The sequence below is a fragment of the Stegastes partitus genome, unplaced genomic scaffold, assembly GCF_000690725.1.
Source record: "Stegastes partitus isolate 25-593 unplaced genomic scaffold, Stegastes_partitus-1.0.2 Scaffold1289, whole genome shotgun sequence".
In the NCBI taxonomy this organism is placed as follows: domain Eukaryota; kingdom Metazoa; phylum Chordata; class Actinopteri; family Pomacentridae; genus Stegastes; species Stegastes partitus.
The window spans coordinates 46,707-70,377 of NW_007579020.1; the positions used below are offsets into that span (position 1 = coordinate 46,707).

Below are 23,671 nucleotides of genomic sequence, written 5' to 3' on the forward strand. Positions count from 1 at the left end.
GTTTTTAACCCTCTGAATCCCAACCAGTTTCTCTGTGTGTCACATCTTTTCTCACTCAGGGCTCATTTTTCAGATCCTGCACCTCTGTAGAAACAACACGAGCATGGCTAGGAGCGGGGAGAACACAAAAATATGTTGTGTGTGCAGTGACACAGTTAAAATGCCGTAAATCACATACAAGAGCATTTCTTTAATTGTTCATTTTACAGAAATTGAAAAACCTGGTATCAACATTGCCAATTACAAACTGTAGAAAAGAATGTCTTTTCACACTATAGATGTTTGACTATTTACGTTTTTAATACGTTTCCATATTTGTTTCCTACCTGCTCTGTGTAAACACAGCCTGCAGTTCATCCCACTTACTCTACAAAGTCTCTGAATTTTTATCAAATAACTGTTGGTCACAGCGGAGTCGCCAAAGGTTTCTCAGTTTCATCGGTGAGCCCAGAATTTTTAGTTATTTGCAGAATATGATTATTGTTAGCAGTTTATTTTTATGGTTGATTTTGATTAAATGTTCTAGTTTGAAGCTTTAATTTGGCTGTTCTTCCTGACGACAAAGAAAGTCACACGTGGTCAGTGTAAGGATTGACAATACTTCTTATTATTTCCACAGTTTCTTGCTGTGAAAAATGCAGTAATTTTAGTGATTTAATAAAGAAAATGCCCTTCAAACCCTTCATTCATTTGCACAAGACAAACTCAAATAACATAAAAAATGACATCACGATTTTAACAAAAGGCTGATTTATTTATGAAGATTAGGTTTTTAAGAAATAAAACCCCCAAATTGTAAGAGAGAGCGAATTCTTTAAACATGTTTAGATGGATTTGAAGATGTAATTTCAATGTTTGTGAGGATAAAATGAAAGGACCTATAATTTCTTTTTCCTACTGAATGGGAACTTATAATTAAGGATATGTGTTTGAAAAGGGGATTTTAGCAGCTGATGGGTCTTTTCAGGGTAAAATGCAGTGACACACACACAGGACGTGATACAGATTACATTTTAGGTTTGTTTGAAATCAGCAGAGGATAATAGATAAAAACACATCACATTAGTTTCCTTCCGTCTCGTTAAACCTCTCAGCTTTGAAAGGAACCTGGCACAGTGGTAATATTTCACATCACTATTATTATCATGTCTTGTTTTCGATGCACGGCACACCGCGGACTCGGCAGCGAGGAAGCAGGTTTGCAGATACGAGGGATAGAAAGAGCTGTGAGTCTGATTACAAGCGATGCAGGCTTAATCAAACGATCCAGCACAGCAGGGAGCACAGGGGAGACTAGAAGAGCCCAGAGCAAGCCAGATGTCTGCAACATGAGGAGGGATACATGACATGAGGAGGCTGCTCAAGGCTATAAAATGCAATCACAATCCCCTGGAAGTGAGCCCAAGACGGCTCAGCATCCAGTCGGGGAATAAAGGCGATCCGTCAGCAGCCGGTCCCCCGGTCTCCCCCTGAACCCGACCTCGGGCTACATGCTCAGTCAACACAGAGGATGCTTAAAAAACTCCAGGCTGCTCTCTGGGCTGACGGGCAGCGGGTTCCATCATTATCAGCGCCGCGGAGCTGGCTACAAAAGGAGGTGCATGTACGTTTGTGACATCTGAATCTGCCCATCTGTTTGTTTTTTCTTTGCCGTGTTTGTCCTGGTGGATATGTGTGTACACTGGCAGATCCAGCGCCCAGCATGACTCCATCTAGTTTTCCGTCCCACGCTGTGTCTCACGCTATGAGGGGATAAATATTTGAAAAGCAGAGGAAGCCCTGTGTCCCCAGCTGCTGTGGCCCGAGGTGTGGCAGCCCTGCATTAGCTGCACCTTTTACCACAGTGCCTTCTCTCTTTTTTTTTTTTTTTTCCTGCCTAAACATAGATTTCAGCTCAGAGTGTACCTCAGTGTCCAGGCCATTATTCTCAGCAGAGCTTGGTGTGAAAGGTCACAAACCTAAGTGCCGGCGCAGCTGAATTCAACTGACATAAAAAGCTCAAATGAATAAGTAATGCCATCAGTGACAACAAGTCTGGACACTACACTGCAGATGCTAAGTGCTGCAAGGTTTTTGATCGAGAGAAAAGAGGTGCAAGCTCCACTGAGTTTTCTTGCAAGTTTTAGAGGAATGAAGACATTAATGATTTAAGATGGACCGAAATGGGGAAAGGATGAAGCAAAAAAGAAAAAAAAAAAAGCTCAGTCAGATTGTCGAAGGTGTTATTTTTTGCCATTAGTAGCTTCTAAAAGCAGCCCACACTTGAGGTTTTGCGTGGAGTCTTTCACACTGGATCACTTCTGCACACTCACTGAGGATAATTAAGCCAAATGTGTTCTGTTGTCCGTGTTCGCATGTGTTTCTTGTATTTGGGGCTCTTTTTAAGGCTCTTTAAGTTCCAACTACAGTGAGTGTTAGACAATAGTGTGCCTCCATTTTTGTGGCAACAGTTTCTGGAAGGGCCTTTTCCTGTTTTAATATAATGGCCGAGCGCACAGAGCCAGGCCCATAAATAATAAATACCATAAAAATAAAACATAATTTTTCCCAGATTGGTGCAGAAGAACTTCCCGGGCTTGCACAGAGCCTGACCTCAAAACCCATCAAACACCTTTTAGGATGAAGTGGAACACCGACTCTGAGCCAGCAGCGTTCGACCTCACATGTGTTGCTAAATGGGAGCAAATCCCTGCAGTCGGCTTATGAAACCTTATAGAGAATATCCGGTTTTAGCAGCAAATAAATGTCCGTGGTTTAGAAATGAGATGTTTAGGATCTGATTTAAAGGTTCCTGTGCTGCCTTAAAATATTGAATGAGCTGAATTAGTGCTCGATTGATTGTTCAATTCTGTTCAAATGTAATTATTCAGCCCCGAATGATTCTGAATGTGAAATCTGGACAGTTAAAGTTGACCTTACTTGAAGCTGGCGTGTGAGATTAGACGGATTGATTTTACTTCTAGAAAATCACAGAACAGCCGAGCTCGCTGCAAAACCAACTCAAAGAGCAGCTCGCAGGTTGAATTTTCCACTAAATTTGTGCTTAATATTTCACTGAAGTGATTATTTGAGAAGTTAATGTTTTATGAGACATAAAGGCAGCGGCGCTCTTAAACACCTTTTATTCCTTTTTTTAAAAAACAGAAACGGTCATATTATTACCGCAGTAGTAGACAATAGTGAGCAGTGATCTAGAAACTGGTTCTCTTTTGCTAATTAGATTGCACGGATGCCGGCTGCACCAACTCTGTCAGAAACATCGAGTCCTAACTTTTACTAACGACCGAGCTGCTTTTGTGCCAGTTCTGTGCAGATGAGGAGTCGAGGCTTCGCTGCTGCATCTGTGTTTGATAACGTGGTCGTATGCAGAAGTCACTGTGGACAGGAGGATAATGATCCTGGACATACAATGTTCTGGATGGGATGTTTAAGTCAGGACCAGGTGGGACCGATAACCGGTGCAGCCATCTTAGTTCCAACTTCTAGCGTCGGCAATGGTTGCAAACTGTGCGCTTTAAGTCTTCTTATATGTTTGCAAACATAAAACTGACTCTCCTGCCTCTCTCTCATACGCATACGCCTTCGTGTCAGTTTATGTTTGACACGTGATGCCAGCTCATCCTCGTGCATTAGTGTCCAATGATGGCAAGCATCAACGCTCCAGTATTAAAAAAAAAAAAAAAAACTAGTTGTGCTACATCCTGATATGTGAGACCAAACTTTCCAAAGATTTACCACAACGTTAGCAATCTTCCCGCACTCATCGCTAATTATTTCTCTTAATCCCCATCAGTTCCTGGTTTCTTTAACTCCCAGCACACTCATCATGCTAAACCTGTGGTGCAGCATATGAGCATAAATGTACATTTCTTGACCTCTGGATCCATGTTTGTTGTTGTAAACTTGACCCAGCTTGGCCGCTCTCCGTTCTGAGGCATCACGATGAAGAAGGAACTAAAATATCTGCTTATATTTTTTTTAAAATCTAGCTTCATTTTCCTACATATTAATTCACAGAGGTCACCTGCAACCTACTCTTTAACCTTCATCCCAGCCAAAGCGCTTTTACATTTTCGTCCAGTGCTTTACAGACACTGCAGCTTCTCCCAGTTGATCTCCCACCGCACCGGGTTGCCCACCGGGGATTCGTGGATTGTCTGCAGCGAGCAATCAATCACGGCGCTAACGACAGCTCGGTAAACAGAGGAGCAGCCTACCGACCGGCCTCTGCTCGCCGGCGATAGCATTCACGTCGTCCTGCTGCACTCTCCCTTCCTTCCTGCTGACCTCTGCTCGGCTTCGGCGGCGAGGACAGGACTCTGCTTATCTCCGCTCGCTGGATTTAGACCCCCCGATGGTGGCGGTGGGAACACACAGGTGTCGGCGGGGATGTAGTGTCGTAAATAAAAGGGTGAACAAGCTGTGACCTCCATTCAGTGATCAGAGTCGGACGAAAATAGAAACAAAGGTTTAATTTGGGACGAGTGTTTGAAGGAATGTGCCAAGTTTATGGCAGAATGGGGCGAGTTATTGGCAGGGTTGGAGGCTGCAGAGCTGTAAGTGGCAGGTTTTAAGCTTCCATCGTTGGTTTTTATGTCCATCATTTACCAGATTAATCCAGGAAAGTTTTTAAAAAGAGTGAAATTAGTCTTCACAGCTTCCCAAACACTGTTCTTACAGACTTAGCAAAACAAATCTTGTGCAATATCTATATTTTACACATTCAGAGGAATCTAAACAATGCTTGGATTTTCTGCACGTAGAAGAATCTGCACAATGTTAACGGAGCTTATGTCCCCCGCTGTGGGATCAATAAAGGATTATCATATCGTAGCTCAACAACACGAATTAACACAATCAGTCTTTTTGAGTTTTGCCAACTTGTGCTGAAGTGATGCTCCACCAACCAACCACAATGAGTGAAGATGATTCGTCTTTTCTCTAGAATTAATGATAGTTTATATTGTCAGTGTGTAAACGATTGCATTTTTAGACTTTTTAAAGACTTTAAATGTTGACCTCGAGGTGGAAAAGTTGTTAGTTCATTTGCTGGATTTTGTTTTAAACCAACTAACTCAAAAAATGTAGTTTAAATATTAAGTTATTAACATTCTTACATCAACAAAACTCTTCAAAACAATGTTTGTACTACCTAAATTCATTATGTTTTTTGTCTTGCACCCTTGCATTTGGTAAAGCGGTCGTCCCCTGAATTACTTTTTGCAGTAAATCCCTTAACGAGGTTGAAACCAACAAGCAGTCATCAGTGATTTAAGCAGCTAATCAGACATTAGAAACGTTGCAGGTTTATTTTTGTTTTCTCAGCTCTTGGTAACTTCAGTTTTCCATTAAATTAGAAGCTGCTGGATATTTCCTAGACCTGTTTTGTCCCTTAAAAGACCTGCATTGAGTTGTGTTTTTTTTGTTGGATATTTTGTGCGTCTCCTTCAGCCTTGTGTGTGTGTGTGTTTCTGCTTCGTGTGTGTGTTCCGGCTCTTTGTATACAAACCCATGAGAATAACAATGCCAGGTTGTGTGCTTTCCTGTGCCCATTGTTGCCGCTGTGTTTCTGTGCCCTCGCTAACATCCACTCGTTGTAAGGTCGAGACAATAGCTACAGACAGAGTGCCATGTTCCTGCACTTTCTTGACCCGCTGCCCCTTCCTGTTGCCTTTACCGCCACCCCTCGTCCTCCTCCCCCCCCACGTTGGCCTTTGACTCCTGCAGCAAAGACCGGTCGGCCTGTCGTGTCATGACAAGGCAGGGTGTGCTCCGGGCCTTTTGACAGGACTCTGTGAGAACCTGCTGCCTTCTAATCCTCAGGAGGAGAGTAATTCTACACTGCAGAGCGAATACCAGCATAACCAGAGCGGGAGACGTGATGGTGAACCGGATGAACCTGCACTTTAAGGAATGCTTTCACCTCGTTACTATGCGTGAACATATGGTGGTTTCTTATGCTAGAAGATGCATCATCAGGGAAATAAGCAGTCGGTGCCATGGCTCATCATTTCCACGTTCTGATGACAGTCTTAACTTATCTTAGGAACCAAACCTGACGATTCGCTGAGCGGGCCTTCACGTGTCATCATCCTTCTTCATCTGTGTGGCAATCTGTGGTAGTTTCACAGTGTTTGAGCAGAGTAATGGGTGAGCTGGTGTGCTCGAGCTGCAGGGAACATCAGCGCAATGGAGAGTGGAGCGAGAGATGAGGACGTTACGGATCTGCACAGTGTAGAAATAGCAGCAATTAGAGAATTTTAATGCAGGATGAAATTGTTTTGTTTAAAAAGAAAACTTGTAATATGTAACTTTAATGCACAAAGATGAGTTTTTTAGAGGTTTTTATTCAATGACTGGAGTGAGACTTTTAAAATGTCATAGATAGATAAAAAGAAAATGAGCCTCCAGTTAAAGGTTTGGACTGATTCTGAGCTGTTGCACATTTTAAATTTGTGGATATATATGAGGTCAGTTGGTGCCTTAGATGTGATACTGGGAACTTTTTTTCCCCCCACTATCGATATCTGATAATAGATTTCCGTTAAAACAAATAATTAATTGCAGCAGCCTCTCTTTATCTGTAGTCATCATTCTCTGGTCTCCAACTACATCCCATCCACAGCACTGTCTGATTGGTTACGTATCACAAGGGAAAGCCAATCAGCTCTGAAGGATACATGTAGAAAAGCACTATTTTAATTAGAGGTGGCAGGTAAAATGTAAAGGCATTTCAACCAAACTTTGCAATTGAGTTTGTGTTACGCTAAGTTTTGACACCAAGATTTTGACCTGCGAACACATCGGTCGACCCCTACAAAGAAATAATTTAAATGTTTTCCAGAATTATACAGGAATAGGACTTCTACCTTTTCTTGATTTAAAACTTTAGTTGTCACTCTGGTGCGTTGGTCTGTTGCATGCGATCTGTTGGGGCTCTTGGAAAATTGTCAATCGAACTCTGATGCAAACTAAACAGCTGGAAGAAGAGGCTGGGTTCCAACCGGGGACAGATTCATGCACCAACTTCTCAGCAAACCTGCCAAAAAGTGAACCTTGCTTAGACTTAATTAATAAATGACAAGATATCTGAAATATATGATGCTTATGGCGCTTGGTAGGCTGTTGTGTGCTTCTCACTAAACTACGATGTGAGTCTCTTCGATTTGTTGCTGTTTTTTTGACGGATTCAGTTAAACTCTGCTGATGCTGCAGATATCGATGCTGCCCGACATAAGAAGACGAATCGCGGTCTGCCGTGTTTGTCGTTTGCATCGTGTCGTCGTGACTCATGGAGCTATCTGACTTGAGTTCTCAGTGCCATTTGTTTGACCAGCGAGCAGACTTTATGATCGTACATACGCACCTTTAACGTTTATCCTAAAACTATTGCATCCTTCTGCTGATGAGAAGCAACGTATTTCCCCTGTTTGTCGTTTTCTCCCCTGATTTTTCACATACATACATGCATGCTCTACATGAGTAAAACGAGTAAAAAGGTGCGACCCAACAGTAACCACGCTGCTGTAATTTTACACCATATAAACCTTTTTTCTGTAGTATTTGCGCTGGAGGTCTGGCTGCAGTTAGTTTTTGGAGCCCTTTGTGACACCAGAGCAGACGAATAAAAGCCGAGGTAGCGGTGAAGTGCGGCACAACTCGCCCCGAACCTGAAAGCTCCCTTAAAGGCAGCACAGAAGAGCGAAGTTAAATGCGGGGAAGGAACGCGAACGCTGCAAAGCCTCTTCTGCAGCCTGGTGTAATAATACACAGGGAGAAGGGCAAAGATACTTGACTCGATGGTTTGAATAGTGAATCGCTCTGGACACAGTGTGGCTTTTAATTAAAGAAAGAAAGATCTGAAGTCCTCTAATGTCATATCTCTGGGCTAATTCATGTCAAAGTATCTCAATTTGTTTTTCTTTTCTTTTTTTTTTAACCTTCTATCATTCTGTTAGAATTCTGTTCACGTCTGAAGAGCAGCAGACCTTCAACTCCGGGCCTGAATTTGCACAATGACTGGCAGAGGCCAAACGCACAATGGCCCTTTTTTAATAATTTCCTTTTCATCCCTTATCTGCTCTGGGCATTGTACATCATAAATGAAAGTTTGAGATGTTCATAACAGCTTTTTCAGTTCTCTTTTTTTCAATTAACTTGCAGACCCGGAGCTGTAGTCTTTTCTGTTGGGGGGGAAGAAAAGCGGTGAGAGGTTGCAGCTTTGAAGCGGCCTGAAAGACACACCTGTGTAACGAAGTGCCTTCATTCCGTTTTCAGATCACCTTGTCCCGTTTGAAATCTGCAGGAGGGAAAAAAAAACAAAACAAAACGAAACACAGAAGCCCTGGTCCTTGGAGCGGAGCTGGGAAATGAAACCTTGCCTGTCCGTTATTGTCACAGAGGAAAGCTCACTTATTTCCCAGAGATATTATCCTCCCCCCTGCCTCCCCTCGCCCCTTTCTTCCCCAGCCGCCCTCCCCCCCTCTTACATTGTTCTCCAGGATCAAGTTCACGGAGGTCGGGGCTGGTGGAGGGTAATGGGACCCTTGTCCCTGTGTCTCGGGGAAGGTTGAATGGGTCTTGGCCCCTGCCCCCAGCCCCCATACAGCCTCTGTGAATAGGACCCAGAGTCCCCCTCTCTTTATTAGTCTGCTCTCCAGTTTCTGCAGAGCTGCCTCGCTTCCTGACAGATCCATATTTCAAAGTGTTTAGATTCCATGTTCACATGTAGTCGCGTCCGTGTTGCTCCCAGCCCCACCTGCCACGTCCACGGGCAGCTTCGTACCAACGCTTCAACACATTCATCAGTTCACACGCAGAGTTCACGAGCCCAGATCATCCAGCTTGGTGTGTTTAGGATTTAACTGTAGCTTGATTTAAACCTGATTTCTTGTTGTCTAATAACAACCCGAGTTAGATTATTTCTGTTTTATACACAAACATGTTTGGCATTGATGCCTAAAAATATTTTAAGCTACATCAAAGACATTGTTTGCACCATGACAGGACAGGAAACTAGTTCTACTGAATCTACTAAATCACCTGCAGAATCTGCAAATGATTTGTTTTTGAATAAGACTTCTCGAGTGAAGTGATTGTGACTAAATATCGCTCAACATTTTATTGAGTTTCCTCACTGAACAGCTAGTCACAGATGAGTAGTTCAAAGACCATTGGAAAGCTGGGAATCCAGTGATGCTTTCTGCTTCTACAGTTTCTGATAAATTGTGTGGTTTTTGCGTTTTCTTATAGATCAGATGCCTCAGAGGGGTTAAACATCTGTTCAGTAATTGGCTGGCAGATCTTGGAAAAAATAAAAATAACAAAAGCGGCATCAGAGTGTTTAGTTCATAGCAGTCGTTTTAAAATATAAAAAAAGTATTGTGGCTGTAGCATCTTTTTAAATATATTTAATGTGTGTTAAAAGCAGGTTTTTTTAGTAGGACAATGGTGGATTTTTTGCATGTTTTAGGTCATTTTTGGGAAACATTTTGCTCTCAAAATCACATATAAGGTGCTTTTGAGGGGCTACGTTTGGCAGCACTTGGTGTTCATGGTGTGTCCTCTGCTCAGTCACTGCATTTCAAACATGCCACACACACACACACACACAGATATGCTGCTCATACACCCAGTCACTCTTCCAGACAGGCAGTTTCAGTTACTGCAGCCTTTGATGGCTTTGATGTGTGTGCTAATCCAGTGTATCTCCGTCTGCTGCGAGGCTGCGTTTGTGTGTTGCAGGGAGGGAGGAAGGGAGGGCGGCGCTGGTTAAGGAAGAACTCTCTTAGATGTAATGATGGCGGGGCATACACTCTGAACCTCTCTACTCTCATTTGATTTCCTGCTACAATGTTGGGCACTTGCCCTTTCGTGTTTTGGGTGTGTTTTTTCTTCTCCCCCCTCCTCCCCGGCTCTCAGACCTGTATGTAGTGAAGCTGCCGGGTCGCTGAGAGCAGCTGTGTTTGCTGTGAAGTGTCTGCAGCAGTTGTTTTACATTAGCAGCCTGCAGGTCAAACTGCAGCTGGCTGCATCTCAGCGTGGAGACGAACCCAAGGGAGACAGTGTGTGTGTGTGTGTGTGTGTGTGTATGTTTGTGTACATGTGTGAACCAAACCCGTCCCCATGGCTATAGCCTTTCCTAAGCGGGCTAAGTCTGGTGGCTAACCCTTAGCGCCTCCGCGTTTGGCAGCATGACTGCAGCGAGATTAATCCATTCCACACTCCATCAGTCACTAGGCACAGGTTATTAGTGCTGGGGCACAGCAGAGCACGCACACACTCCTTTCCTTTCTCGTGCACACACAGACACACACATGCCGGCAAGGCCTCTTCACCCTTGTGACTTCGCCTTTCTACCTCGTCCCCAAAGTTTGCAAAGGTGGCCTTGGTGTTGAGAGGCCATTTGTCAAAACCCAGCCAGAGTCTCCACTTGGCTCCTTTTAATAAGGCTACCTGGGCTCTGGGATTACACACACACACACACACACACACACACACACACACACACACACACACACACACACACACACGGAGGCCATGCACTCTGCTTTGCACATACTCATACAGCTCTGAGTGTCAGGTGGTGCGTCCCGCGGGGCTTATAAAAGTCCCATTAACATGGCCCTCCTCATTGGTTCTGACAGGTTGATCAATTAGCCCCCTCCCCCCGCTGACCCCGGGGCCGCTCTGACTCGGAGGTCAGACACGATGGATCGCCGGACCTGCGCTCCCACTCTCGGCTCTCCCTCCCCTCCCGCTCCTGTTATCTCCGGGCTCGGTCACGGTGCAGCTTGTTCGCCCTGTCTCGTGTTCAGCGGCGCCGGGCCGATAACCCAGAGTGCAGCTGTTTTAGGTGGAGGATCATACTTTACCTGGTTCGATCTTATCTCGGCGCTCTACACGAGCAAAACACGTACACGGCGCCCCGCCTCGCCCTGCAGCAGCTCTTTAAGGGTCCTCTTGCATGTAAAGTCCTTCTGAAGCATTCGTAGCTTGAAGGAGAATTCAGTTTTTCCTCGATGTTTAACGCTCTTTAACGCGCTGAGCACATCTGAAAAGAATACTAGAGTTTGTCCGAGCAGTTTATAATGCAGCGTTTTCATTTAAGAGCTGGTGTGTTTGCTCAGGAACAAATTGACATCGCTCTGCTCTGGTTTTAGAATTTATTCTCTCAGAACTTCTTCCTATATGATTGTTTAACATGCAAACAGCATCCCCAAAAAGACTTGTTTACTTTGCTTCTCATGCCAACATTTATTTATGTTTTATATCTCAAATGCTCTTTCCCAGTAGAAACATTACCTGATGGCGTCACATCGTCATATATTGAAGGTGGCACTTATTCATCCATCTGCTCACAACTACTGCTGGCCACAGTTTCTCCACATTAGTGAGGTTTTACAGAAAATGTTTCCAGGTGACTTCTTAACCTTTGCTGCAGTGCTACCGTCAGGTCAGAAGTTCTCATCTGCCTGATTTCTAGAGTACTTCCTGCAGATATTTACACTTTGAACCCGTCTTTAGGTCTCTTATTTATGTCATTTATTTTCCTCAGATTATCCCCTGTAATCTCATCTCAGCACAAACTTTACTTTGTGCCCTTTCCTGGTTAGACTTTTAACACTGACTGTAGTCATTACTGAGCAAATCAGGCTTCATTGTCTTGGGTCACATGACCTTTTACATGGGCGTTGAACTTGCTGTAGGGTATTTTAGATTTTTTTGTAGGAAATTATAGGACTTTAAACCTGAAAGGCATGTTATCTTTAGTAAATTGCCAAAAATGACACCATTTATCTAAGCCAGACACTCAAAAATGAACCGTTTGCACCGAGAGGATTCTGCAAAAAAGTCAAAACTCTGAACGTCATCGCAGCCACGAAGCTGTTAGTGACTCAGCTACAACTAACATTCATGCAAACAACAAGTCTTGAGGCTGAACTGGGATGAACTGCAGGCTGTGTTTACACAAAGCAGATAGAGTTCCCATCTTTTTTGTAAGTGTTGGTTTGTTTTTCCTTTTTTCAGGATGTATGACCTCATAACTGCATCATGCTGCACAAAACACATTCTGAGTTCTTTCTGCTTGTCGTCATGGTCGTGCAGCTTCCATACAGGTGCAGGACTTTATATTCTGGTTAAAACTGAGCCCATAGTGAGTAAAAAAAGTTAAAGAATAGAAAATGCTCGGGGCTCAGAGGGTTAAATCTCACTACAGTGTTTGAGGAGGAGTGATTTGCTCACTTTTGGGCTCAAGAAATGACTAAAATCAGAGTTTTTACAGGTGTTGTGCCGCAAACAGACGGTGTTTTCCTGATCTTTACAGCTCGTCTGTTGTGAGTCGGTGCTGCCGCCGCGCTTGTGTGATGAGATGGACGACTGCAGGTGGCTGAGAGTCTGCGGCGTGTTTGGTAAACAGTCTGCTCTGCACAGGCTAAATGAAGGCGAAGCTGCGCGTGAGTGTGAATGTGCAGGTCAGGAACGGGATAAAAGAGGCTGACCTGAGATTAAAAACAAGCCTTTGTAGCACCAACACTGAATAAGCAGCAGCAGGTTAAACGGACGTCAAAGTGGCAGACTGGAAACCTGTAACCCCGGAGGCTTTCTGCAAAATGATCAGTGGCTCAATATCGTAGCACTGCACGGTTTGTTCCGTCGGGAAGCAGACGGACTCGAAAATGTCCAAGAGTAGATGAAAGAAACTGATCGTGAATGCCGAGCGCATGCATATTAATTCAACAAATAGCTGTTATGTAAGTGGCAGGTGTAGGACAGACTGCGGTATGGATTCACCCGCATGCCGCCTGGAAAACGTTGCAAAACCCGTGTAGAAGCAACAATAATTGGTTGTATAATGTAAGTTAATACCACATTATGAAAAGGAAAACGGTCTGTTATCTGAGCCAACTTCCTAGTGTCACATGTCGCCTGAGCTACGAGGCTTCACGTAACCGTCTCTCTGCACTGTTAGCATCTGCAGCTTCATTTCAGGCAAACATATTCACACCGATTAGAAACGACTCGTACATAAGATACAAATCTGTGTTCTCCAGGAGAAAGCCACCTGAGGAAAACATGTTTCTCTAATCCGCCGCCCTGATTAAGAAAACAAGGTTTCTTGTTTACATGACAGTTAAGAAATCAGCTTACTGGAGCAGCCCGGTCACCGAGTGTGGGTTCTTAGTATTCAGTCAACTGGTGCTGTGAAGTCGAGCTGAATGCTTTGGGGGAAAATATCTAATTGGGAGGTTTCTGACAGATATTGCGGTTTGATTTGTATGTTTTTTAAAGTCAAATTTCAGTTCAGAATTCACTGCTTCAAAAGCACACCTGCCACACAAGGTAAATTTGTGAAATCATTGACGCAGCAATTCTGCAAAAAGTTTAAATTAAACTCGGCTCATGTTAGCTGAACCACAGCGTGCAGCCTGAACCAAGTAGCATCCGTAGATCAGCTGATATGCATAAACAACAACAGACCAATCTGCTGACATTAAATCAAACGGATTTACCGCATTAGTATCATCATTTGCACTGTATATCCTAATTTGCAGCTTTTGCAGTTTGCTTATTGCATTGTTTCAGTTGCGGTTTCAATATGAAATCGATTAATTGCGTACTCCTGAGTATGATTACACCGAGAAATAAGGAAATATAAGCATGCATTATAAAAGAAAGCAACTTACAGAACCCAACATTTGGCTTTTGGCAGCAAATATTTTCATTAGAAGTCAATCTTTTAATACTTTCTTAATTGTGGGCTACAATAAAAAAGGAAAATTGCTTAAAGAAGAAGAAGATGATGATGTTTGACCAACATTCCAAAACCTAAACATTTTCAGTTTCCTGTTATAAAAGACAAAACAAGATGCAGAAAATCCTTTGAAAGCATTCGATGGTTTCAGCTGAACTGTAGTAACATTAGGATTATTTTTATTGTTCATTCATCTTAGTAGTTGAGTTATTTTGGCCTGTTTAGTGCTGAAAAATGTCCATCAGTGTCACCTAAAGCACAAAACAACACATGCTTTGGCCACAAGTCAGAGATTTTCAGCTTACTGTCATAGAAAAGGAAAACCAAAAACGGAGCATCAGATAATTTCGACTCTTAAAACTTTACTCAAGCTGCTTCGATGATCAAAATAGTTACTGATTTAAGGGACTAACTTGTAAATTATTGCAGCTCCACCACCGGTGACACTGAATCCTCCTCTGAGGTTTCAAGATGTTTTGGGTGTCAGTGACAGAAAAACATCAGAGAACCTTTAAAGCGGCGGATCCGGCGAGGTGTAAAAACCGGTTAAACTGATCCGTTAAACGAGGGAGGAGTCGGATGAAGAAGCGTAATGAGAGGAATGAAGGAGGGGGGGATCCTGTCTGGGGACCCGGAGAGCGACGCTCGGGGGAGCCGAGGGGTTAAGATGGTGTCACGCCCAGAGAGACGCAGCGCCGCCGTCCTAATGATGTCCACCGGCCTAATTGAATATTGACGTTCTGCACACGAGAGGCTAAATGGCTTCTGTCTGCTTTGCCTCCTCTGCCAGACCCGGCTGCAGATTTTTAACCCGTTTGCATCGCTCGATTCCCACTGGGGGGGGGGATCTGTCGTTAAATGCTCCTGTTACCATGGCTACGGCTTTTTGTTCATTTGATGCAGCGTTTGTTTTCTCGGAGCTGCTGCTGCTGTTTTTTGACTTAAAGAAGATTTTGTTTGAAGTAGTTCCTTGTTGAGAGTTTTCTGGGTTGAGAGGTTTGGTGATTCTCCTGCTGAACTCGGGAAAATAAATAAACATGAGAAGCTGGAATCAGAGAATTTAGAACTTAACGTCCCCAAAACCTAAAAGTTTTAGTTTTTTAATCACAGAAGAAAAAACAGGAGAGAAAATCCCCAAAATGTAGAATTTGGAAGTGTTTGATCATTGCAGCTGCACCGTTTTAAATCACTGTTTGGTGCCATTAAAGCAGGAATAGGTTCGATTTGTTTTGTCTATAAAATGTTGAAAAATGTAGATCAATGTTTCCTGTAACTGTTTTGTCCACAACTCAAAGATGTTATAGTTCAGGAAAGAAACCAGGAAATGTTGAACTTTCAGTCACTGGAATCAGAAAATTTCAACTTGTTTTTCCAAAAAAAAAGAAAAAAGATGAAAACCAGTCGATCGCTATTGTAATCATTGACAACCCATTTATTAACTATTAACGATGCACTTCCACCATCAGCCAGTGTCTGTTCGGTGCCATTAAAGCACTAGAAGTAGGATTGTTTTCATTGTTAATTCATATTAGTAGGTTCGTTTCATCGTCTATAAAGTGTAAAAATGCTGAAAATTCTCTGTCGGTGTTTCCCAAAGCCTAAAATGACAAATATTTTGTCCACAACTCAAAGATAGTCAGTTAACTGTTGTAGCTGAAGAAAGACAGCAGAAAATATTCACATTTATGTAGCTAGTATCTGAGGATTTAGACTCTTAAAACTTTACTGTAGCTGCTACAATTGATTTTAGGGAATAGCTAGTTAATCACTGGAGCTTTAACATTATTGTTATGGAATCTTGAACCCAGTTTTAAGATATTTTGGGTGTCAACGAGGAAAATTATCAGAAAACCTTCAGACGAATGGTAACTTATCAATCATTGCAGCTCTAAGTAACACAGTGTTATCGTATCAGTATGATGCACTTCCACCATCAGCCAGTGTCTGTTCGGTGCCATTAAAGCACTAGAAGTAGGACTATTTTCATTGTTAATTCATATTAGTAGGTTCGTTTCATCGTCTATAAAGAAATATTTTGTCCTCACCTCAAAGATTGTCAGTTAACTCTTACAGCTGAGGAAAGACAGCAGAAAATAGTCACGTTTATGAAGCTGGAAACTTTCCTAAAACAGCTATGATTGATTTTAGGGAATAACTAATTAATCACTGGAGCTTTAACATTATTGTTGTGGAGTCTTGAACCCAGTTTCGCGATATTTTGGGTGTCAGTGACAGAAAAACATCAGAAAACCTTTAGACCAATGGTAGCCAATTAATCATTGCAGCTCTAAGTAACACAGTTGTGCCAAAATCTTCCAAAAGGTGAAGTTCTGCTCTCCTTCCTTCCTTCCTTCCTTCCCTCCTCTCTCCGTTTCTCCTTCTCTTACTTCTGCTTCTATTTCGGTGTTTCACTTCCCACTGTGCTTTGCCTCCAGACGCTTCTCCTTTGTTGCCACGGCGACACTCTCCAGATGGCGAGTGTCAAGGCAAGACCGGGCTCTGAATGTAGCCCGATCACAACACGCACGCCGGTCGGTCTGCACGCGTATACGCCGACGGAGAGCAGACTGGCAGCGGTACACTGTGTTCAGACGCACTACTCACACACACCCGGTACAGTATAATAAAACCCGTGTCACAGCCACACAGGAAACAATTTCTCCTTTATGTGACCGGGATGTCATTAATCTTGGCGGAGGTTAACAAATGCACTTGCATGGAAGGTATATTTCATAGGCAGACAGCCGACAATGGGGCCATTGTGGCGTCGGGGCCGCTCTGCATTCAGTCAGGACCTTTTGCTTGGCTCCGGATCCGCGGCTCATGTCGGGGGTTATGTTTCATCCCCCAGATGAATGTGTTTATGCGGGAGAAAACATGTGAAACACAGAGCAAAATCAAGGCTCCAGCTGTTTATTTATTTTTGCTGCGAGGAGCCGCGATTTATTTTTTCTGAATGAGGAACGGAGGCGGGTAGAAGAGGAGGCGGGGAATGGAGGCGTTCGGCCATTTTTCAAAGTTTGGCCCTCGTCGCCATTAGTCAAAGCCAGACATGCCCCGCCGCTGCTTTGCTGCTTTTCTGCGGCCGGAGCAGCTCTGCTCTGATTCACCGCTTTCTAAGTTTCTCCACATCGCGGCCGCAGCGCTATTTCCATCCGAGGAGTCCTCCCAGTAATCCATTAGACTTCCATTAGCTCCGATTTGTGTGATTAGTTCTAATTAATCAGTTCAGTCTGTGGCCTTCACTCCCCTGCGCGCTCCTCACATTTCATTTTTAACCTCATTTCTCAGCTCTCCACCGAGCGAGAGAACGAGGCAACGACTGAGCGAGCAAATCAAAGAGCGAGCTCCGGGTCTGCCACCGCCGCCGCCGCCTTTTTGTCTGAGCGCACAAACACTCGATACTCCAAACAGGTTGAGCTGCATTTACGAGGCTTGTTTTCTCTCGCTGTGCTGAATTAATGGGATTTTTTTGGTTGGGTGGGGAGTGGGAGGGGGCTCCTCATTTTCAGCAGCGATAGTTTAGGTGCTCGGTTGTGTTTTGAAATGAACCTTGGAGGGGGATCTCATGTTTTACACATCTTGAGTCTGCTCTGGCTCTGGTTAGCCCCGCTCGGCCCTCCCGTGGAACAGTAGGTATTGATTAGCGCTGGAGCGTCCATCCTTCACTGTAACAAAGCCTATTGATGTTTGTGGAGCCCTGATTTCCCCTCGGTCAAATACCATACGCTGCACCATCACTAAGTGACTGGAAGCTGCTCTAAACTCTGTCCCAAAGTAACCCGGGAATAAAGAATAAAGGAAAAAAAAACGGAGGCGAAATCATCTTTTCATCAGTGACTCTGCTGCACTGCGCTGCAAACCTCGAATTAAAATGAAAAGGCTTCTTTCTGGGATTGCGGCAGTAGGTCAGCTTATATACTGAGGTATTATGTGATGATAATCTATCTTCCTTTCCTCTGTTGTCAGCCTTCTTCTGCCATTACCACTATTGTGATAAATGAAGGCTCAATTTATCAACCAGCCTCTACTCAATTTCTTTTTCTCCCTTTGGTTTCCACGGCTCCACTCCCATATCTAACCTCTGTACAGTTCACTTTATTTCTTCATCTGTTTTCACCCCCCTGCACCCTTCCATCCATCCACCCATCCGTCCATCCATCCATCCATCCATCCGTCCCTCCCGCGTTCCCACTCAGCCACATCGAGGCTTTCTTTGTGTCTGCCGGGGAAGGCTGAGATGCTGCCTGTCACCCTGGAGATGCAGACTCCCATCCAGGCTGCTGGAGGTGGCCCCGGCTGCTGTCAATCAATCTGTGGATGTGCAGCAGAGGGAGTGGGGGTTGACACATGATGTGGCTCCCTGCTGCTTAGAAATTCGCTTTTTTTTTTCCTTTTTTTTTTTTTTTCCCTTCCCCTCTCTTCAACCAAGCCTGCGCAGTCAGTCGTCGAGTTGTGGCTTCTGAAATTAATTAGTCTTAACTGCGACTCTCAGAATTTAAAGCACCTGATCTGGTGCATCAAACCGAGCGCTCCCTGCTGACGGATGAACTGCTGTTAGTGGCAAGTAAGCGTTAGCGCTGCATGCTGGAGGTAACCTGCAGCGGTACTCCAGTGATCACGTAGTCTGTTGCATCTTGATGTGGCATTGACAGGATTGTAGGTTTCACGTTTACTGAAATGTTTGTGTTTAAAGGTGAACTTTACTTTCATTGCAGTACAAGAAAATATTTGCAAAACAAAAAGCATACAGCCCTGTTTTCTGCATAGTTAACTGTAGCATTGCAGTGTTTGTTTTTTAGTTTATCTATTTTAAAATCAAATGAAATAACTTGGTGCTCTGTAGCTTTTTAGCATCTTTAAGTTTGCTTCAGCATCACTTCTCTCATCAACCTCATTTCCAGCATGGACTTGTTTTAAAGAGCCCATGTTCTGCTTGTTTGGTTTTTCTCTTTCCTTTGGTATTTCTGCAAGCCTAAAATAAAAAAACAAAGTCCGCCCCAGTAAACACTGCTCCTTTCCTGCCTGAAACACCTCATTTCAAGGCTGGGCCTGTCTTCCGTTGCTTATCTACATCATCGTGTAACACATTTGCATAACACCTGCCAAGCAGCTAATTTGGCCCACAAAGATGGAAAGAGCATTATTGTCCCACTAGAGCCGCCGTCCTAGCTCCATCCTTATTCTCACAGATCTGGGAGCACAGTACATAACCAGCAGTACTTTATTTTTGTCGGGTTGGCTGACCAATCAGGGCAGACAGGAGGTAAAACTGAGCGTTTTAGACAGATGGTGAGAAAAGGTGCAACAGAAATGCACAATCTGAGTAAAATAATGTGTTTTTGAACGTTAAAGTATGTCATAATATTCTAGTAGGTCCCAAAAATAAAGTTATAAACCTGTAAATGTGCATAATGAGGGCTCTTTAAGCTACAACGCTCTGATAAATGAATGCTGAAGTGCGTCATCTGTGTGCAGGTACATGCATGTAGAGACCCAGAGGTCAGTAGCTTCTAGGGTCACTGCTTCATTCCTTCAGACTGACCTGGAGGACGGTTGCTCTGTTGTAGATTTCTGCAGCTTTTCACCCTAAACAAGCCAATAAATGGGTAAAAGTCAAGTGGCCGATCAAGACCAATGTCTGACTAAACAAAGTCGTGTGTGGCACGACTTCCAGCAGCTGCTTCACCCTGAATTCCTGCCCAACGTCTGACAGTAAAGCAGCAGCGAGGAGTCCAGCTCTTGTATGACCCTGACACTTTGCAGCCCTTTGACTTTGTGATGCTCTTTGCTGGGGATCAATCGTCAGCTTCGCCCATTATTGGATCACAGTATTCAGCATTTTTCCAATTATCGGTGTCGTTGTTTGTTTTTTTTCTTCTTCTTAACCGATTCCCGATAAATTAATTTAAAAATGCGCATTTTTGGCTCCGATGCAGCCGATCTCTGTATCTATAGTCGTATCTGTTCTCCTACACAACCTGATGTTTACCTTGTTCAACACATAAAGGCTTTTCAGTAACGTTTGTGTTGATGATTTTCATTTTTATCGCACATATTGGGTTATTTGTGAAAAGCGTGACCACTACTTTCTACTCAGCTTGATTCATTTGTAAATTAAACCTATTTTAATGCATTTATTCTTTGTTTGTGTTTATGTAGTTTTTTAAAAAAAATAGATTACAAGTGAATTGAATTTATTAACCGAAACACAGGATCAAGATGCATTTAAAACAACACTCTCCATCTGCTATTTATTGATGCTATATTGGGGGGGGGCAGAAGAAAAACCTGCAGAAATCCAATAACATATTATTGCCTCCTGATATAATTTCTGCTTTATGCCATAATAATGTCGGGGTTGGTCTCCTGAGTGATGTTAATGTGATCTCTCCCCCTCCGTCTCCGCAGGACTCCGTGGTTTAACGGCTGGGGGTTCAACCTGCCTCGGGGTCAGTCTCTGCTGGATAAATGGAACCTCGTCCCCGAAGGCATCGACATCCTGATGACCCACGGACCGCCGCTCGGTGAGTCCAATTAACCAATCACAGCCCTCCCTGCCTCCCTCCCTCCCTCCTCATCAGCATATCTGACGAAGTTGCGCCTCATTATTCAGAGTGTGCGTGGAGTCAGCGGGGGCGTCGCAGCGGGCAGGGCCGGGGGTTTGTGCAGCCGTGTGTGTTCCTTTATCATCGACTGTTTTCATCTAAATCCGGCTCCATAATTCAATATTTGCAACAAAAGAAAGTACATATTGTTTGGGGTGTTTTTTTGTTTTTTTTTTCTCGCGCTACCCAGTGATTTGGTTTTCCTTCTAGATGTTTTGGTCCCAGTTGTTTTTTCCCAGCTTGTTTCGTGCTCTCCATCTGGCTTTATTGAGTGATTTCCTTCCCTTTCGCCTACGGAGGCTTGATGATGCTGCTGCTGCGGCTGCTGGTGTTGCGACGGCAGCAGCAGCAGCAGCAGCAGCCACTGTAGCCGTTTGATTGCATGGAAACTCGATTTCGCAGCAGTGTGACAGACGCCGCAAACGACTGGAGAGAGACCATGGGAGAGCAGAGCAGGGCTGCAGGGAGGCGGGATGACGCTCCAAAGCTGGAGCAGACAAAATGGGGGGAAAGGAATAAGAAGAAAAAAAAAATCTGAGCTGCACGACTGTGGAAGAAATATATAAAGAAGACGTTCCATTTGATAGATTTTATTCCTGTAAAATTCAGATGAAAAGGCAGCAAATGAACAAGTGTGAGGCTTTCACTGACTTGCAGGGTTCAGGATTACGATCCTGCTCCAAAGTAGAAAAAAAACAGAAAACCGGCACATTGAAAATAAACTTTTTGCACCAAAGCTGCCCTTGCATTTGTCAAGAACAGACACTTAGAGTAAAATATAGTCACTGAGTCATTGCAGCAAAAATAAAGAGAAGTAGTGAAATCAGTGTCCCTGTATCTAAACCACAGATTGTAACCTTGTGCACGGCAACACGAGAGAGTTTCTGTCTCTTAGCTTTTAAAGCTTCCAGTCCTCTTTCTGTGTAGATCTGCTTCTTTAAAACCTTCTTAACCCCAAATCCTGCCAGCAGGTTGGACAGACTCTTTGAAATAAACAACCAAAATCACAGCATTTATCAGCCCAAAACTGTAAAAACAAGAAGTGCAGCCACTTCCTGATGAATGAATGAATGAAAAATACTTTATTTATTTATCCCAGAAGGGAAATTCAATCTTGTAAAAAGCTCACTTTTTTTTAAAATCAATATAACATATATTATATACAACAATAATAATAATACAACAATATGATGGTCCTCGAATTAACCATGTGTCCCCAAATCTCAGCTCAAAGTCATGACATGCTGCGTATCTTGTTTAAAAATTTGCCAAACGAAAGCTATTTGTTCAGCAAAAATATACAAACAAAGAAGAAATGACATGAAGATGAACTTCCAGCGATTTGTCACCAAAGCTGTGCCTCTGTTGACAACATGGCGGAACACAGTGACAAGAACCACAGCTGACGGCGAAGTAGAACCGATGAATCACTGCAGCAGATGTAGAGAAGCTGTCGTGAACTCAGCGTGTCTGCATCTTGCTGAAGCTGGAACATCCAACTCAAGAGCAACCTGCAGACTTTGAGCTTGAGCACACGAGAGGGTTTCTGCTTCTGATCTCCACAAACTGGTCAAACCTCATCACCTCAGTGTTTATGACCAACGACAGCACGCGTCAGGATGAATTTACCAAAGCAGAAGATGTTTATTGATTTCCATAACGACTGTTTATTGTCTCAGGACTGGAACCGTGTGAGCAGAATCAGAGCCAGGATGTGATATGAACCAGATTCAAAAAAAAAAAAAGTGCTGATTGAGACTCGCTGTAGGAATTAAAACATGTTCACAATTTGTTCTTTTTTCTTTTCTTTTCCATTTTGCTCATCCTGACTCCCTTCACTGATGCTCAGCGAGGCTTCTCTGCTGCTGCTTCCTTTTACCTCCACGTCACACTTCTGTACATTCATTCCTCCTGATTGCCAGTTTTAAAACGACTAATGTGAATATTTCTCGCAGGGTTCCGAGACTGGGTTCCCAAGGAGCTGCAGCGGGTCGGCTGTGTGGAGCTGCTCAACACGGTTCAGAAGAGGGTGCGACCCAAACTTCACGCCTTCGGAGGCATACATGAAGGTACCGGGAATAAAAACAACACCCAGAATATAGAATCTGATTTATTCTGGTGACCTGACTGGAAAATAATTTAAACAATAAAGGGACCAACGAAGGAGGTTTGTGGAGTGAAAAGAAATTTAGTTTTTGACCAGAAAGGAACATTTGGAAGTTGTTGGTGCAAAGAAACTCTAATGAGACGTAAAATTAGGATTCTTCAATCAAATTACTCAAAAAAAAAAAGTGCTGTAAGTAGATTTTCTCCTTAATTTTTATAGTTATTTGAATTTATTCAAATTGTTTTAAAAACTACAAGTGGACAGAAAGTAAACCTGCAATCATTTAGTTTATTGAATAAATAAGTTTCTGTTTCTAGATTCCTAAATATGAGGATTTGATGCTTTTTATCAGCACATTTCTGATTTTGATTGTTGAGAAATTGTCTTTTTTTCTCATTTTCTTATATTTAAAAAAATAATTAAATCAAGACTAGAATCAGCAGATTGGTTAATGATAGAAAAAAATCATTATTTGCAGCTCTAATAAGTTTTTATTGTAATTTTAATAAATAAAATTATTTTAGAACTACAACGAGTCGTCGATGAAAATGATTCTGCAGTTATTCTGATAATTAAATGATCGATTTAGTAATTTTTTGAAGCCCAATCTTTGCTGTTTCTAGATTTCTAACTATGAGGGTTTGATCCTTTTTCTCATCATACATGGAGGCTGATTGAACTTGTTCAGATTGTGGGCTGTTGTTATTTATCCACTTTTTCTGAGGTTTTAGAAGCAAAATAAATCAGCATCGTCAGATTAATTAAGAGTAAAACTTCTCATCATTAGTTGCAGCTGTAAATTATAAATGAACACTAATAGAATAGTTGTGCATTAATCTTCAGAACCTTTTTAAACTTCCTCTGCAGTAACATTGAAGTCGGGGTTTTAAGGATAACGCAGCGCTGTGTGTTCACGTCCAGAAGCCACATTACATGCGCATACGCTGATGAGCCAAAACGTTGTGACCGCTCGCTGATGAAACACTGATTATCTCAGAACAACACCACATGTCAAGGTCTGGGATGGATTTAACGGTAGGAGAGCAGTCAGATCTCAGCGCTGGACGCGGGACAAACGGCCTCGTCTGAAGATAAAAGTCAGCTCTTGTGTGGCGCTCTGCTTCGGTCTGACGGCGGTCCAAGAGGAGGGACGGACCGCGACCCGACCACGGGGTGTTGTTGAGGCCTGTGCTGGGAGAA

General features: G+C 43.2%; 1 protein-coding gene across 1 annotated transcript in view; it reads left to right on the forward strand.

Annotated features, from left to right (window-relative positions):
- Positions 1-23,671, forward strand: part of mpped2a (metallophosphoesterase domain containing 2a) — a gene marked incomplete at its 5' end in the record, with an annotated part of 63,943 nt that overhangs the window by 37,136 nt on the left and 3,136 nt on the right. The window contains 2 exons of the mRNA XM_008298160.1: positions 20,168-20,283; positions 22,320-22,433. Coding sequence (XP_008296382.1) covers positions 20,168-20,283; positions 22,320-22,433 — 230 coding nt within the window. The remainder of the gene's footprint in view (positions 1-20,167; positions 20,284-22,319; positions 22,434-23,671) is intronic.